The 18,250-nt window shown below is 44.7% G+C and overlaps 1 protein-coding gene across 6 annotated transcripts in view; it reads right to left on the bottom strand.

Annotated features, from left to right (window-relative positions):
* Positions 1-18,250, bottom strand: part of LOC148508445 (epsin-1-like) — a 130,457-nt gene that overhangs the window by 75,109 nt on the left and 37,098 nt on the right. For all 6 annotated transcript variants that reach the window (XM_088444553.1, XM_088444552.1, XM_088444554.1 and 3 more), the window contains 2 exons: positions 14,198-14,700; positions 5,391-5,640 (listed from right to left, as the gene is read on the bottom strand). In XM_088444553.1, the coding sequence (XP_088300679.1) occupies positions 5,391-5,640; positions 14,198-14,425 (478 nt within the window). In that variant the 5' untranslated portion in view covers positions 14,426-14,700. The remainder of the gene's footprint in view (positions 1-5,390; positions 5,641-14,197; positions 14,701-18,250) is intronic.

Raw genomic sequence — 18,250 nt, 5'->3', positions numbered from 1 at the left:
AAATTGATGATTATGAATAGGCCCCTTAGGATGATAAATAAGCTATTACCTGATCATTTCATTTCCTTGAATACTCAATGGCAGCCATGAAAGAATGGGTTACACCTTAGTCAGCTGAGCACAGACCATAAATAAAAAGACTCCTGGAATGTGTATAGGTGTGACTCCTTTCCTTTGGTATCGAGGAAATATCACAAGTAGTTTTACTGACAGGCAACATGAGCAGGAAGTGCATGGCTGCCATAGAGTATTCTAGGTATTCAGTATTTATATCAAGGAAGAATACCTATTATGGATGACAACCGTGCTAAGAGATGGAGGCACTTTCTTATTGGTAACTTCTGCTGAAACCAACAAGCTAAATGTTTAATTTATTCTCTCTTCTGAAAGAGAAACTGGAGCTTTTGTAATAGTTTGCCACTTCCAGCCGCTGCTGGAACTTTTGCGGGTCTTCCCGTATTTTAAAGCGGTAATCATTTTAAAAGGAAAATACAAACTGGTTTTGCCTTTAAAAATGATTGCCACTTTAAACATAGAGGAAGAAGTTCCCTCAGTGGCAGGAAGTCGCAAGCCCCACGGTCTGCTTGTTTGCCGTACCAAGAATTGTAGTTAAGGCACTAGATGAAGTTTCTTTACAATGATTTTCTAGTCATATTCCCCTAGGAAGAAGTTCATTAGTGGGACTGTTCTGCTCTTAAGCTGGGTACACACTGACAGATATATATTGGCCGATCAATTGCCCGTCGGCCAGTGTATACCCATGATATGTCTGAACAACGTAGTTCACAGACATAGGGGTCTATTTATCAAGCAGTTAAAAGTGTGGAGAAGTGAACTAGTGGAGAAGTTGCCCATAGAAATCAAATCAGCTTCTACCTATTATTTTATAGACTGTACTTGATAAATGCTACTTCAAAGCTGCTATGGGCAACTTCTCCACACTTTTCACTGCTTGATAAATAGACCCCATATCGCCTTGGCTGTTCTGCAAAGCCGATAGACAGATATGTCTGCAGACATATCTGTCTATCAGCAAGTGTGTACGGGCGGGCTGCGTACACACATAGCGGCAGCCGCGGGGAGGGGGGCAGGTCATGCTCTCCAGCCATCGGGACTCGCGGGCAGAAGCAGATGATGGCTGTTTGGTGGGTATGAACGACCATCATCTGCAGATATATCTGTATAGTGTGTACCCAGCATTAGCTGTGTTCTCTGACCTTCTGGCTATCAGGTCATCCAGTTAAGGCCATAACATGATTCATTTAGTTCCTGAATGCAGACAAAAGAACGGCCAGTACTTATGTGAATCTTTTTGGAAAGGTGGACAGTATAAATGGGAGACATGAACTGGAACCGACGATGTTGAGGTACAATAGGAATGTGTAGAACTTGAAGATCTATTAAGAAAGTCTCTCACCTCTATAGGTTGTGTAGATTGCACTAATTCTATGTGGAAACTAATTGTTTGAGGCGTCACAAACCGATCACCATTCAAATCCCTCCTGATGCTTGCTCTACTAGGATGATTTTAGCCTGCACCCCATTGTGTTACAGCACAGGTTCTCAAACTCTGTCCTCAGGACACCAAACAGTGCATGTTTTCCAGGTCTCCTCACAGAATCACAAGTGAAATAATTATCTACACCTATGGATCTTTTAAAATGTGTCCGTGAGTAATGAACACCTGCTGGGTGACCTGCAAAACATGAACTGTGTGGGGCCTGAGGACAGAGTAATAGGGCCCATACACCTAAACGACCAGCATAAGATCAGATGAATGATACGTTTTCCCTACGATTCTCCCGGAGCTCCCTGGCAGTCCCTGCAGCATGTTTGTTGTTTTTCTAGCACAGGATCAGTGGTAAGATCGATCCTTTGTATCACAGGCTCATCAGGGGCTCATCAGGGAAACAGTCATTTAAATGACTTGAAATGCCACATGATGGAACGTATGAACAAAATAAAACGGCACGATCCTTATACGGATACGACGGGCAAGATGTGCTGCACATATGATCAGAAGACACGATTGTACGAACAGCGGGAGCACGCATCGGTTCGTAAGTTACTAAAAAAAAAAAGACACGATTTTCATAAGATCCATCCTATGATTGCTTGAAAATCGTGTAATCGTCCAGAAATCATGTAGGTGTATGGGGGATATAAGAGAACTACTGTGTTAGAGGAACAGGAGTGATCACTTATATTTCTTATACACTATGTAGACAAAAGTGATTGGACACCCTCGCACAAGCGAAATGCATAATATTGCACACGAGTTCCAAATGGCCACTAATGTGGCAGTTTCGAAAAGAACACTTCGTAGGGAGACCCATGCACTTGCAGTTTGTGGAAACAAATGGTTTTTAGCAGGATGACAATGTCACCTGTCACGTTTCCAGGGCAACGCTGGACTGGTATACAGAAAATTGTAAAAGGGTCTACGTAAAATAACCTGGGTCTAGTGACTTGGGAATCTGACCCTGGTCGCAGCCAGTGTTGAACAGGGAAGAACATGGGTAACGGTGCAGAGTAAATGACATGACCTGGGTCACGATGACCCGGGTCATGTCTCAAACAAGGGGATTGGCTGGCTTCAGTAGCGCTCCAAGCTTCCACTGTAACGCCGGAAAACCCGGGTCTTCAGTGTGAACGGTTGGAACCGGGTAAAAGCCGGGTCCAGCCGCTGGGGTGAAAAGGGTAAAACCCGGCTCCGACCCGTGCTCAGTGTCCCGGGTTGGAGCCGGATTTTTGGTGGAAAAGGGGTATTGGACACCAAAGGGAAGGATTTGTCACCACACTACGTATATCTACCAACGTGGTTTATTTTTCTAATATTTGCTCCATTGTTCATGGCTGCAATGGAGTGGGACGGATAATAATTATGTAATTCTTTCTGTACAGAGTCAAGACATATACAGATGAACACAGATGTCTATTTCTGGATATTAGCATTGAAACAGGTTTTCTTTCTAAAGAATAGAACTAGTGAATGGATATTATTTTAGGCTGCCAGAATGATTGGCTATAATTCAGTTTACATAAACAAGGAAGCATTTTATATATTTGCTGTGACTTTAGATGGCATAACTTCAGTTCTAATTAAAAATGTTTGTATATTTCCCTTTATGCCCTGACCCTTTTCCCTGTTTTTTATCCATTGCCGATTACTTGTAAAAAAAACTTTGAAGAAAAAAATTTATTTTATAAGGTTGCAGGTTATTTTAGGGTATTTAAACAAGATAGGTCCATGTGAACTTTTTTTCTGTTTGGAGATGAAGTTTAGTTTGACATTCAGACATAAAACATACTTGCTCCACAACATTCACATGCCCTCTACATAGGACCGCAAACGCTTGGTCACTATGATTACCATAAGTGCCCTACTTCTGTGCCAGCCACTGTTCCATCCAAGTTTCTCAGTTTGTAAGAGTGCTCCGTGTAGCACATCACTATTGTATGCTTTTACCAATGCAGACTTATAGCGGTTGCCATTAACGACCATCAGGTGACCAGGTACAACCTGAATTATTAGGATATCCTAACCCACTTCTCTGCAATGTTGGTTTCCAAGATCATACTATGACTCCGACCTCTGTCTGCCTTAGTTGCGAGTAGACCGAAAGCAGAGCCCTATGTCAGCTCCACCTCCTGCGCTGGAGCCACAAGACCAGCATTGAACAAAATAATTTTTTGCAGCTCTTAAATTATGAGAAGTGGAACTGAGACTTCAGTGTGAATGCTGTACCTGATCATCATCAGTAAGAAGGAATTATTGCATAATTAAAAGGCAATTTTAGCACATAGAAGCATATACAGGTTGTGAATCCCTCAACAGAAATGCTTGGAACCAGGAGTGTTTTGAATCTTGGAATAATTGCATATATATGTAATGAGATATCTCGGGGGTGGGGCCAAAGTCTAAACAAGAAATTAATTTAGGTTTTATATACAACTTACACACATAGCCTGAAGGTAATTGTATACAATACTTTTAATAATTTTGTGCAAGAAACAGAGTTTGTGTATAGTGAACTATCAGAAAGCAAAGTTGTCACTATCTCAGTCAGTGCTATAAAATGTCAGATTTCAGGTAAGGGGACACTCAACCGGTACATTCTCTGCCGCTCCATGATCATGTGTGGAGGCGAAAAGATATGGGGGCAATGCGGCACTTTTGTTTTGCTAACCAACATTTTTTCTTCCACCACTTTTGATATGTAATCCATTTTTATCATACTTACCTACTTTCATTAACTCCTCTCCGGGAGAAGCCCAGAGAGGAGATGTAACCGACAGCGTGGGGTTTCCACGTCAACTGGCCCCACCCCCGCCATGGAAAAATGCTGCGATTCGTGGGTCTGCGAGGAGGGGTCGGGTTAAATAAAGCGATTTGTGTCATTTTAGCCCTGTACGGACCCACAAATTCCTTGTATAATCTACCCATCCTGCCCACGTCACTAGGATGTGGGCGGGATGCAGGAGATGCGCCTTCTTTTCTGGCGGTGCAGGGGGCTACCCAAAATTAATGACTTGAAGATAACTGAAGGACAGTAAGCCACTAGGATAAAATGAAGCATTACGTGACTACATGTATCATCCATTTTAATATGTTGCTAGTATTTTAAAAAAAACAAAAAAACTTTGCAATAGAAAACTTTGTTTTGCTCTAAACATGTGTCAACACTCATCTATAAACCAAAGTTTAATGATGCGTACAGATGGGACGATAGACAACGATAATGATATCGTTGTTCGATCTCCTGGGTGTGCTGAACGATCGATATTGATCATCCAGCACACCAACGACTAGAGCGATCAACGATCGCTTGTCCATATAGTAACCTGGTCATTATAGACCAGGTTGGCATGCATGCACGGGAGATGGTCGATATTGTCCATATGTGCCCGCGCATCGCAGGTAGTTGGGCATCGGAAAATGCATGATATGGACGATAACAATATGATCGATCTCGTTATCGTTCATATCGTCCATTTTAATTGCACCGTGTGTACACACCTTAAGAGCTTGTTCATCAGAGCAATGAAATAAGTGAAAATCAAATTTTGCCCAGGGTTAAATAAAAAACACTGATAACCCAACAGGCAAGATTCTAAACGTCGGTTTATTTGGCTTACACCATCATGGCGGCCGTATCCGATGATCCGTAGGGGAATCGGTAACACACTTCATGTTAAAAGTCCCAGATTTGCTGATCACGATCTTATTTTGAGTGTGATCAGGAAATCGGGGAAATTCAAGATGTTTGATTGACAGATGCCCCGACCCCGGCGTCTGGGGATCGGGAAATTAGCCCAATCCATGGCTGATGCATGACATATACAGAGCTAAAATAAATGATGTGACGCATACATTTACAGATACGTACATGTAGAGGTCTGTGCTAGCTTCTCCTTAGTCTTTAGGGCATGTGCTCGTTCTTCCTTTAGCCGTTCATCATCCTTCAGTAGAGACACTAACTGTTTTGCCTTCTCTCGGACATTCACTCCTTGATCTTTCCCATCTCTATCCACGTACTGGAAATCTTTCAGTGTCTGAATAGCATATATGTTCTCTTTGCACTGTTGTGCTACCCGCTCTGAGCCAGTCTTTATTAAATATTCCATTAGAGTCATAGCCTAGAAAAAACAGAATCCGATTAATAAAATGGAATCAAATGAAGAAAGTAATAATGTTTGCATGTCCTTGAAAGCAGCAGACGAACAATATACAGCAAATAGATTTCCATGTCATATTCAAGGTATTGGCTTCTTTGTTATAAACAGTATGACAGCTGGTAAAATGTGTTCTAAAAAAATAGCGACAGGTGTTAGTAGCACATAGTAAATAGGGAAGTATATATTCATAACTCAAGCCAGTGGCTTGGGGGGAGGCTGCATTATATAGGCAACATTAAGTTATCATTTACCAACACACGGTACAACTAGTAAATGGATTGATACATTTAGCAGATATGTTCTAGTGCAGAGCTCATACACACATCTACAACTAAAAGTATGGTGTTGGTACAAAGATTAGTGGCTACATTAACTTAAGATACAAATTGAAAGACTACCAGGGAAATTAATCAAACCTTCTAAAGAGGAGACAAGTTGCACATAGCAACCAATTAGGTTTGAGGTAGTATTTATCTATAAAATGATAGGAATAAGCCGATTAGTTGCTACAGGCAACTACTCCGGGTTCTGGACTGTAGATAAAAAGTAATTAGATAAACACCAGATGTTAGACAGTCAATAGGTCAACAGGGACAAAAGGTAAGAAGGTCGACAGGTACAAATGGCCTACAGGGTCAAAATGTCGACATGAAAATGGTTGTGATTTTTTTAGGGTTAGGTTTTGGGTTAGGCACTTACTGGAGGGTTAGGCACTTACTCCCACGGTTAGGGTTAGGCACCAGGAGGAAGGGATAGGGTTAGGCACTAGAAGAGACGGTTAGGGTGAGACACCTACCCCGACGGTTAGGGTTAGGCACCAGGAGGGAGGGTTAGGGTGAATATTAGGGCTAAAAAAATAAAATAAACTGAACATTTTCACATCGACCTTTTGACCCTGCCGACCATTTGTACATGTCGACCTTTAGTGTGTCGACCTTTTGTCTGTCTAACATCTGGTGTCTACCTAGACATTGTCTATCTAATTACCATCTCTTACCACACCCACTTCTCCACCCTTTAGAACAGAGGTTCCCAAACGCAGTCCTCAAGGCTCCCCAACCGTTCAGGTTGTGGAGATATCCATGGTTGAGCACAGGTGGTTAAATCAAACTGACTAAGGTACTAATTAAGTCACCTGTGGTCAAGCATGGATATCCTTACAACCTGGACTGTTAGCGTGCCTTGAGGACAGAGGGCCTGATTCAGAGATGGATGGATTTGTGTAAAATCTGCAAATGTAGTCTTTTGTCCATGTTTCCAGTCATGTGAGGGACTGTCCATGGATTTACTCAGAAGCTTATAACACCATTTCCTAACTGTAAAACAGTTCCCATCAGCAGATCAGTTGTGCCAGAGAGCCATAGATAGAACGGTGTTATGCAGTGCTATGGGGAATAGTATGGCAGCAGAGACATATGTTTTAGGTTCTCATAATCAAATATACAGCACTGCTACAGAACTTTGCATGCTGGTCGATGACATGTGCACAGATACGGGGCTGGGCACATCATACACACAACCAGAGTATATCACGCTCAAGATCAAGATGCTATGGAGACAAGCCGTGATGTAGGGGTGCTGGATACAAGCAGAGATGTAGGGGTGCTGGAGACAGGCTGAAATGTAGTATGTATGACACAAGAACGAAGGCATAGTTTATGTGTTAGGTTGACGTTAGAAACCTGGACATGAAGTGTGAGCATAGGAAGTGTGAGTACAGAGGGAGACTAGAAGTTGCTAGGCAGAGATCCCAGACATATCTAACAAATACTGGCTAGAAGAGGTGCAGTGCTGCACAGGGTATAATTCATTGTCCAGATTTGTCTTCTGATTGAATCTAGCTTTTTATTTATGTGCAGCAGTACATCACTTACTGTACTTCACAAGTAATAAAATAGGGCCTAATTCAGAGATGTACACAAACAATGGTTTACGTACATCTCCGATGGTGAGAGATCTGCGCAGATGCCGCACTGCACATCCTATTCTGAGAGATTGCTCTTTGGACGCAGCAAGAAGTCAGAGAAGCCGGGAGGAGGCGTTTACTTCTAAAAGTTGCCTCCTGCGGCATTAACATATTAGCACAAAGATGCAGCGGCTGTGCGATTAGCATACACCTCGGAATCAGGACCACAGACTGATATGTTGACTTTTAAACCAAACTATACTTAACCCAGAACAAGTGAAAAAAAAAAATGTAAAAGAAAATTAAATAAATAATTGTTACAATGAATGTTAGACATTGGTTACTGTCTTGCCCAAGCATTTTCATCACCACTGAAAACTAAGCATTGTGGTAAAAGGTCTCTAACAGTAACATAAGTGAACACTTACTCAATACAGTCATTTCCTCATAGTGCTACTGGACGGTTGTGTTTTAGTTCCTGAGCCAAATATAGATCACAACAGGCAATGTCAACACACACACACACACACACACACACACACACACAAGCTTTAAGGAATACATTTTCTAAATACTTTAAATAGATTAAAAATCTGTGTTTCAGGGGCTAAAAAATACGAGATATGGTAGGAACATACCCTTATCTCAATTTCTACGAAGTCCATAGGGTTCCACAGGATACCTTGGGGTATAGGCGATGGCGGCAGACATCGGGCACCTCAGAGTTAATTTTTCAGCCTCCCAGGATGCACTGGGGTCCCTCTCCTATACCCCGCCCCCGAGCCAAGGTAAATCAGTTCCTTAACAAGCCATAGGCCGGAGGAGGAGAAGAAAGTCTAGAACACACAAGAATAACATTCTCACCAGAAGGAGACGGAAAAACCATCAATGTCGTAGAAAGAGAGAGCACAAGGGTAAGTTCTTACCATCGCTCATATTTTCTACTTCAGGGTCCATAGGGTATCCACAAGATACCTTGGGGACGTCCCAAAGCAGTATCCTTTAAGGGTGGGGACGCTCCTGTGCTGAAAGGAGAATCCCCCACCCGAAGGAAGCATCCTGAGAGGCAAAAGGTGTGAGGTGCATAATACCTCACAAAAGTATGGACAGAAGACCACGTGGCAGCCTTGCACAGCTGAACAGCCAAGGCACCACGTCGAGCTGCCCACGAAGGACCCACAGACCTAGTGGAATGAGCCCTAACAGAGGATGGAACAGGAAGGCGTTCATGAATATAAGCTTCCGAAATTGCCATGCGAATCCATCCTGCCAAAGTTTGCTTAGTGGCAGGCCAACCCTTCTTATGGAAGCCATAGAGGACAAACAAAGAGTCCGGCTTCCTAAAAGAATTGGTGCGGTCAACACAAATCCTTAGAGCCCGCACCACATACAACGGTGGCCTTACCAATCGAGAGGTCTGGTAAATTAAAGGCCCGCACTATGATTCCCTCGTTGATGTGGAAACTAGATACCACCTTCGGGAGGATACAAGGGCAAGTGCAAAGCACCGCCCTGTCCCTATGAAAAATGAGAAACGGAGGTCGACATGAGAGCCCCCAATTCTGAGACCCTTCTGGCCGAAGCAATGGCCAGAAGGAATACAGTCTTAGCTGTAAGCCATTTTAAATCCATTCAGCCCAGTGGTTCAAACGACGGCCTTGGAGAGCCCTCAGGACCACAGCCAGATCCCAAGGAGCCACTGGTGGAACAAAGGGAGGCTAAATACAAAGTACACCTTGCATAAGGTGCGGACATCAGGAAGAATAGCAATCCTACGCTGAAACCAGATGGACAGGGCAGAAACCTGCACCTTCAGAGAAGCAAGGCAAAGACCGTGATCTAAGCCCGCCTGTAGGAAAGCCAACACTCTGGATATCCAGAACACCTGAGGATCATAGCCTCTAGGGCGACACAACTCAAAGAAAGTATGCCATACTCTATGGTAAATTATTGCAGACGTAGGCTTCAGAGCTCTTAGTATGGTGTTAACTACAGAGCTGGAAAAACCCCTGGACCTTAAGAGGGCTGTCTCAACAGCCACGCTGTCAAAAATAGACGGTCCGGGTAATGACAAGGACCCTGTGACAACAGGTCTGGATGTAGAGGCAACAGCATCGGAGTGTCTACGGAGAGACTCCGAAGGTCTGAGTACCAGTGATGACTGGACCACGCTGGAGCCATCAACAGGAGAATGCCGCCTTCTTGCGTGAATTTTCGAACCATTCGAGGAAAAAGGGAGAACGGAGGGAAGAGGTACGCAAGTCCACCGGATCGACAGAGCATCTACCAGAAGAGCCTCCGCGTCTCTTGTTCTTGACCCGTACACAGGCAGCTTGTTGTGTCGGGAGGCCATGAGGTCCATCTCTGGAAGGCCCCAATTGTCCACCAGGAGTTGAAACACCTCCTGCTGAAGAGACCATTCTCCTGGATGCACGTCCTGACGGCTGAGAAAGTCCACTTCCTAGTTGAGGACTCCCAGGATGAACACCGCCAAGATCGCAGGGAGATTGCTCTCCACCCAAGTCAGGATGCGGGACACCTCTGCTAGCGCTGCCCGCTTCGGGTTCCTCCTTGGCGGTTTATGTAAGCCACCGTGGTGGCGTTGGCCGATTGTACCTGCACGGGTTTTCCGTGGAGAGCATTGAATACCGCTCAAAGTTCCAAGATGTTTATTGGAAGTGCAGCTTCTGCCAGGGTCCACCTGTCCTGGTACAAGTGTGGACCCGTGACCGCTCCCCAGCCTCGGAAACTGGGGTCCGTCGTCAAAAGGACCCAGTTTGCCACGCAAAAGGGACATCTCCTGTTCAGGTGAATCATTTGAAACCACCAGGTCAGAGACAGATGAACCTCCGGAGAAAGCACCATGGTCTGCATCTTTATCCGATGGGGCAACCCATTCCATCTGGAGAGGATCAACTGCTGCAGAGGCCTGGATTGAACCTGGGCATATTCCACCATGTTGAAGAGTGACACCATGGAGCCCAGTAAACTAATCGCTGAGTGAATAGACACTCTGCGGCTCTGAAGGCAACTGCGTACCTTTGCCTGTAATGCAGAGATCTTTTCCTCCGTCACAAAGATCCTGTGTTGTTGAGAGTACAACAGGGCCCAGAGATGGAGCATCCTCTGCAAGGGAACCAGGGTGGATTTCTTCCAGTTTATTAACCAGCAGTGATTCTGCAATACTGAGAATGTCAGTTGCAGATGAAGCTGGAGGACCGCTGGAGACCCTGCTAACAGAAGGTTGTCCACATAAGGCAACAAGTGGACCCCCTGCATCCGCAGGTGGGCTGCCATTACAGCCATGATTTTGGTAAAGACACGAGGTGCTGTTGCCAGACCTAAAGGCAGTGCTTGGAACTGAAAATGTTTGTCGAGCACTGCAAACCTGAGGAATTGCTGATGCGTTAAGATAATGGGGACATGCAGGTAAGCATCCTGAATGTCCAACGACAGCATGAAATCCCCAGGCTCCATCGCCAGTATAATGGAACGCAGGGTCTCCATCCTGAACCGAGGCACACTCAAGGACTTGTTGAGGGAATTGAGGTTGAGGATAGGTCGTTAAGACCCACTGGGTTTCTGCACCAGAAAAAGATTGGAATAGAAACCCATGCCTCTCTGGGAGAACGGAACAGGCATTATAACTCCAGCCTGGAGCATAGAGTGCAACACTTTCTGTAGTTCCAGGGCTTTGTTCTGATCTGACACCTCATGTACCAAAGTGTCCTTGGTAGTCAGACACCAACACTGGGCGAACCGAAGCAGGCGGCCTCCCACTCTGGGATCCGCCAAAGGGAGGCCCGGTCCGTCAGGCCGAAGGCTTATCGTCCGACTTGGGGCAGGGCGTCTTGTACTCCAAGCCTGTTTCTTGGGCTTGGTAGACTTCTTGGGCCCGGCCTGTCTTGGAAAGGACTGCACTTTGGACTTACCCTGGGCCCTGTAGTGCCGAAAGGACGAAGTACCAGACCCCGATGGGACTGTAGCCGATGGCAGACACGCAGACTTAGCTGCTGCCAGAGTGGCCACTATCTTGTCCAGATCAGGGCCAAACAGGACCTGTCCATTAAAAGGCAAGCATTCCAAACCCTTCTTGGAATCTGCGTCCGCTTTCCAAGAGCGCAACCATAGGGTGCGACGAGCGGCCACAGCTGCCGAGGAGATTCTAGAGGTGAGGAGACAGATATCCAAGGCTGCCTCACTAATGTACGTGGCTGAGTCTCTGAGATTGCCCACTAACTCCGCCTGCTCCGCATTAGAGTCAGAGTCCACAGAAGCCTCCAAACTATCAGCCCAGTGCTCCCCAGTGCACCGGCTATAGCCGGTCTGGATGCCCCCCCAGCAAGGGAATAAATGGATTCAGGCATATTTCAACCTTGCGATCCGCAGCATCCTTTAAAGGAGAACATGGAGGGCATGGGTAAAGTAGCACTCCTCACTAGTCGTGTTACATGAGAATCCACTTGCGGAGGAGATTCCCACTTGGAGAAATAATTATCCGCAAAGGGGTATGCAAAAGCCAAACGTTTCTGAGGCTGGTACAGTTTACTCGGATTTTTCCACGTCTCCTCTAAATGATCCACTAGCTGACCAGATAGAAGAAATACAGTGGTATCACCGTTAAAGAAGGTGTACTTGGATTTGGCCACAGGGGGATCGACATCCTCAATAACCAAGGCCGTATGGACTGCCCGTATAAGGCCAGGTATATAGACCTTAGACTTAGACTCCGCCTCCTTAGTACGGAAAGGCTCCTGGTCAGAAAGGTCAAAAATGTCACCGTCAGATGACACATCATCCTCATCATACAGAGGCATCTGAGACACTAAAGGCCGCAATGATGGCTCCCCCTGTAAAACGTCCGACAGGTGTTGCACCGTATTGGACAAGGAATTGACCCACGCAGGCGCCTGGGAAATCGGGGGGGGAGGCGAAAGCGGGAGACACTGGGGTACCATCAACTCTGTTGAACCTCTGCATGGGTGACGACACCACCGACTGCTGTGACAACCCCATCTGGGGCAACGCAGTTGGTGTCGCCAGCTGGCCCACAAGGGTTGTAAGTGCCTTAGCAAAACAAGCCGAGGGCGGGGACAGAAATCAGGCGTGATATAAGATAACAGGCCCTACATAACCACTCAGAGTTTTCATCACCCTCCACTAATGGTACATTACATGTGGTACACTTCAGCTGAAGAGGAAAATCACGTTCACTGTAAGTCATGATGAGTGTAACGGAGTGTATGTGACTCCCCTCACAGACAAATGCTTGTATAGTGAGGCAATGAACACCCTGCAACACCGCACCACAAGGGCTTTAGCAAAGCAAGATCAGGGATAGTAAAATGGCTGACAGTCAGAAGTGAAACGTACAGGCAGCAGCGCTAGCAGTAACTCACATACAATGCAGAAATAAATCCCTGTAATATCAGCACTGTGATCAACTACACAGACCAGAGCCTGGTAGGAAACAGCGCTACATACACTGACCTTAAATCGAAGGAGAGGTATGCGGGGGACCCGGACCACGATGCCACCGGTAGTCAGCGTCGAGGAGCAGAGAGGAGGCGGGCTCGGGGGAGCGAGACCGCTACGTGCCGGCTGTATACAGGGAAGGCGCACTCCACTGGCATGCAATTAACCCCTAGGATGCCGGACTTTGTACATTCAGCCGCGGCCCGCTGTCCCTGGGTATAGTGGAAGTGTAGGTTAATACCTGGCTCCACGTGCAGCCAGTCCCCAGGGAGCCCCCTGCCTGGGGACTTAGGACTGTGTACATCGCGGGACCTCGGCGCTTACCTGCCCCCTTGAATCCGGCCACAGTCCAGGCAATCTGGGGTCACAGCAAGCGGTGACCCCAGACACCCACCAGCATCCCCGGATCAGTACCGGCGTTCTGGTCCGGCGGGGTGGAGGAGCGACAGCATAGATGTCAGTACTGACTGTCTATGCTGTGCAGCTCATCTTGTGCAGCCACAGCTGCCTTAAAAGAACTTCAGGGGCCATAACAGTCCCCCCTCTGTTAAAGGTGCACCTACGAAACTGGTTTGCCTTGGCTCGGGGGTGGAGTATAGGAGGGGGACCCCAGTGCATCCTGGGAGGCTGAAAACTTAACTCTGGGGTCCGATGTCTGAAATCATCGCCTATACTCCAAGGTATCCTGTGGATACCCTATGGACCCTGAAGTAGAAATATAGATCACAAAAGGCATGTCATCACACACAACAACCACATCATCTTTAAGGGGGTAATTTAATAAATACTTTAAATAGATTAAAAATCGATGTGTTTCAGGGGCTAAAAATGCACATTTACTAACGCATAAAAATCAATTAAAAACAAATTATCGGTTAGTAAATGTGTAATTTAGCCCCTGAAACATCAATATTGATCAATTTGTAATCAATTAAAATCAACCTTTAGTAAACTGACCTCTGTGTATGTTATACTGTTCAGCAACATTTCTAAAGAGCAGCAATCAGAAGATAGGTCTATCTCGGTTTTACGGGGTCACAACATTACATGGCAGCTGTACTGTACTATACTGCACATTGGACAAATGGTGCCTGATATTTGGTCTAAGTGATGAGTATCAGGTGTACAACATCTTACTTTATAGACATGTCTCCAGTTTTTCCCGTGGTCATTTAGCCGCTTCCAAATCATACTCATGATTTCAGAGAAAGCCACCACATTGTAGGTGAGATCTGCGATCTCAGACATGAGAGAGCTGGATGGGCCCCAGGGATCATTTGACGTAGCCTCTCTCACTTTGATTTCAGCTTCAGAGTAGTTGTGGACGATGTTTTTCATCTGGCGGCGCAGCGAGGAGGTAGACATGTTGGTCAATTTAATGATAGGTGGCAAAAAACAACAAAAAAATCCTAATACTACTTTATAATTCCACTGTATTTATCGTCTGCAGGGAAATGTCCTTCTCAGGCTGAAGATTGTCTACAGCATCAGCAGGGAGCCAGTAGATTGACAAATTGTGAAATACCGTTGTTCAGGGCATCCAAGACTAAGACTACCTCTTGCAGCAAATGGGCTAAGATGTCCTGATGTACTTCCCAGCCACCTGCTCTCTTGGCATTGTGAGTGCACTAAAGCAACATCTGAAAAAAAACAGAAAGGATGATTTGTGAGTTGACAAGAAAAGTAAATAGTTGCAAATATATACGTGTACACACAGATATGCAAACATAGCTTTATACATTTATTCTTATTATAGTATCACTTATGTCTGGGATATTGGGGTCAATACAATTATGAGCGAGTTGGGTCCTGCGAGACATTCTTACTGCGAATTTGCACTGCAAATTGCATTTGCAATTAAAACCCAAACTCACATTACATTTTGCCAGTAATTGCATGGGGTTTTTTTTGTGTGTATTTTTGTGCCCACCATCAGAGAAGAGGTAGGGAAATGTCAGGGCACAGTGCAAAACCTCTGGTACACCTCTCCCAATGAATAATCATGTTCTTGGAGGGGTTTAACTTGCATCATCTGGCCAATTAAGACTTGTCAGTTTTCTTGAAAAGCTCCATAAATGGGTTAAATGATGTGGGACAGGTACGTAGAAGTGTATATGATGTGGGACAGGTACGTAGAAGTGTATCTGATGTGGGACAGGTACGTAGAAGAGTATCTGATGTGGGACAGGTACGTAGAAGAGTATCTGATGTGGGACAGGTACGTGCTGGTGTAACTGATGTGGGACAGGTACGTGCTGGTGTAACTGATGTGGGACAGGTACGTAGAAGGGTATCTGATGTGGGACAGGTACGTAGAAGGGTATCTGATGTGGGACAGGTACATAGAAGGGTATCTGATGTGGGACAGGTACATAGAATGGTATCTGATGTGGGACAGGTACGTGCTGGTGTAATGGATGTGGGACAGGTACGTGGAGGTGTAACTGATGTGGGACAGGTACCGACGCAGGCATCCTGACTGGGTCACAATCCTGACAGATGGAGGTAAGTATATTACCCTACCCCTACCTGCTGGCTAAACCTAACCCCCCCCCCACCACCACTGGCCTAAACCTAACCCTTCCCCCCTCCTCCCAAGTGCCTTACCCTCCCCCTAACCTCAATAATTACTATCGGGATGCTGGCGCCAGAATTCTGAGCGCCTATGTCCTGGGACAGGTAGGTGGAGGTGTAACTGATGTGGGACAAGTAGGTGGAGGTGTTCAATTGATGTGGGAAAGGTCTTTTGAATTGCAGAAGAAAGATAAAAGTGTTACTTTCAACTTTTTACAAACTTGTATTATACTAAAAAATTACTATCCAAACATTTTTCTGTACAGAAAAATATAAAGACTAAACTCGCTGAAAAACACTTGCTGGTTATCATTTTTCTACCATTAATACAAATATATATAAAAATCAGCCATTTGACACCTCCAATACTTTGCTTATGGCCAATAACAGCTTCTATATGGTATCTCCATTGCCACTTTTTCGTGGTTCCGAATAAATTTTTCCAAGCCCTTCTCCCAGGTCGCATTTTGTGATGCAAGTGCTGCAAATTGTAATTGGATCTGGGATTCCTCGTGCGGTGTATGCGAGTTTGATGATGAGTACACTTTCCGAAACTCGCACCTAAATTGGATTGACAGCCCAGAGAATGGAGTGTTACTTAAACTTGTATAAAAACACTGGAAAAACAAATTAACATACTTTTCTGTACCTGAAAATGGTGTAAAGACTTAAGGGGTGTATTTATCAAAGCTTGGAGAGAGAAGATACTAACCTATCAGCTTCTAATTTACATGTTACACAGGCTATGTTTGAAAAATGACAGGAGCTGATTGGTTGGTACTGTCACAATTTTATCTCTCTTCAAGCTTTGATAAATACCCCCCATAATCTTGCTGAAAAGTATTTGGTGACCATAATTTTTCCACCATTAATAGAAAATGTAAAAATCAGCCATTTGACACCTTTTAATAACCTCCAGTACTTTCCTTATGGCCACTAACAGCTTGAATGACTGTATATGCTCCTGCTATTTCAGTTGCTGCTCTTTGGGGTTCCAGGAGGGTTTCTACACTTTTCTATTCTCTTCTTCCAGGTTGCACTATATACAAAAGTTGTGCAACCATGCAAGATAAAGCCCGTGAATCTGCACTTGTGAATGAATCATGCATTCACACATTATATGCAAGTTTTATCTTACTAGTTCACTTTTCCAAACACGCTTCTAACCGAATGGCCCCCCCTCGTGTTTTAGTGGAATATACACACTGAACCAATGGAAACAAACATAAACACTATATTGAAGGAGCATAAATAACATCTATTAACACTAAAAAGAGTTACTAATTAAGACAAGTAACTTTCAGCGCACTTAAAAATAAAATGGACTACTACAGCTTGTATTAATGGGCACAGGCAGACTAGTGCATCAGAAAACCATCATTTAATCACAACCTTGTGGTGCTCATGTAGAGACAGTTAGGATGTAATACACATTTCTGTATCGTACAGCCAATAAAATCTACAGGTGGACATAAGCATTTTTGTTGCATGTCTTAAAACTCACACTCAGAGGAGATATTGGAAAAGAGACGGTGTGGCACATATAGGCTTCGACAGTAATGACGCGTTTAGTCATTGCGACGGAAATGGACCTGGATGTACATATGCCTGGCAACAGATCATAATTAATTTATTGGTGCAGATGTTTTATTATATGAAGTCACAGTTGCCTACTGCAACTGCCTCCTTAGTGCTGGACCCGCTTCCAGAAAAAGAAAAATATACTTTTACATTAAGTGGAAGTGGTGGCCATGTGGATAAATGGGTGAGCACTTTTATTGTAAATGGAGATTGATATTAAATGAGTAATAGTGTCTGTATATCTTGGGCTCAGTGTAAAATAATACTGCATATTATATGTTCAGGATGTATTCAATAGACCAACGGAGTAAATGCCGCCGGACTATATCCCGACTGTAGAAGCCCAACATGGGACTTAAGATAGGTGTTGAAATACAGACGACTATCTTAATCCCGACACATGAATGCCAAAGGGCGCCGGACCGAACGAGGTAAGTCCGGGCGTCCTTAGCACTTAAAAAAAGGGTGGATTCGCAGCGCGCTTATCTGGACACAACAGACTAGGTGGGAGCTAATCAAGCTAGGGAAGTCACCACTTTCCCTTAGGGACAGAAGAAATACAAAATACAAAGTTAGCTTGCACTCACCTATGTAAAATTATGAGGCTATAACTAAAGTGTGAGACCATAATCACAATAGTAAGTTGGGTTTAAATGATTTTATTTTACCCATGTACATGTAAATCATATAGGTGGGACAGACATACTCACATAAAAACAATAGGAGAGGGAAGTGGGGAGAGACAGGGGAAATGGCAGTTACAAAAAAAGGAAAAAGCCAAGGTAAAAAATAAATAAAATGAATAAAAAAAAATTAGAAAAATATAAAAAAAATATGCAAAAATGAGATACTATTGTGATTGTCACAATAGTATTTTGTATCTCTTCTGTCCTTCGCACTTAGCCGCAGGGAGGGGGTTAGGCTTAGGCACCTCCCGGGGAAGGTTAGGCTAGGGAAAGGGGGGGTTAGGCACCACTGGGGGGAGGTTAGGGTCAGGCATCCCCCCTACCCGCGGGGGGTTAGGTTTATGGTGCA

This window comes from Taudactylus pleione, unplaced genomic scaffold, assembly GCF_031769625.1.
Source record: "Taudactylus pleione unplaced genomic scaffold, aTauple2 ptg000366l, whole genome shotgun sequence".
Lineage (NCBI taxonomy): Eukaryota > Metazoa > Chordata > Amphibia > Anura > Myobatrachidae > Taudactylus > Taudactylus pleione.
Note: the sequence above shows the minus strand (reverse complement) of the source record. Positions and strands in the feature narration are given on the sequence as shown.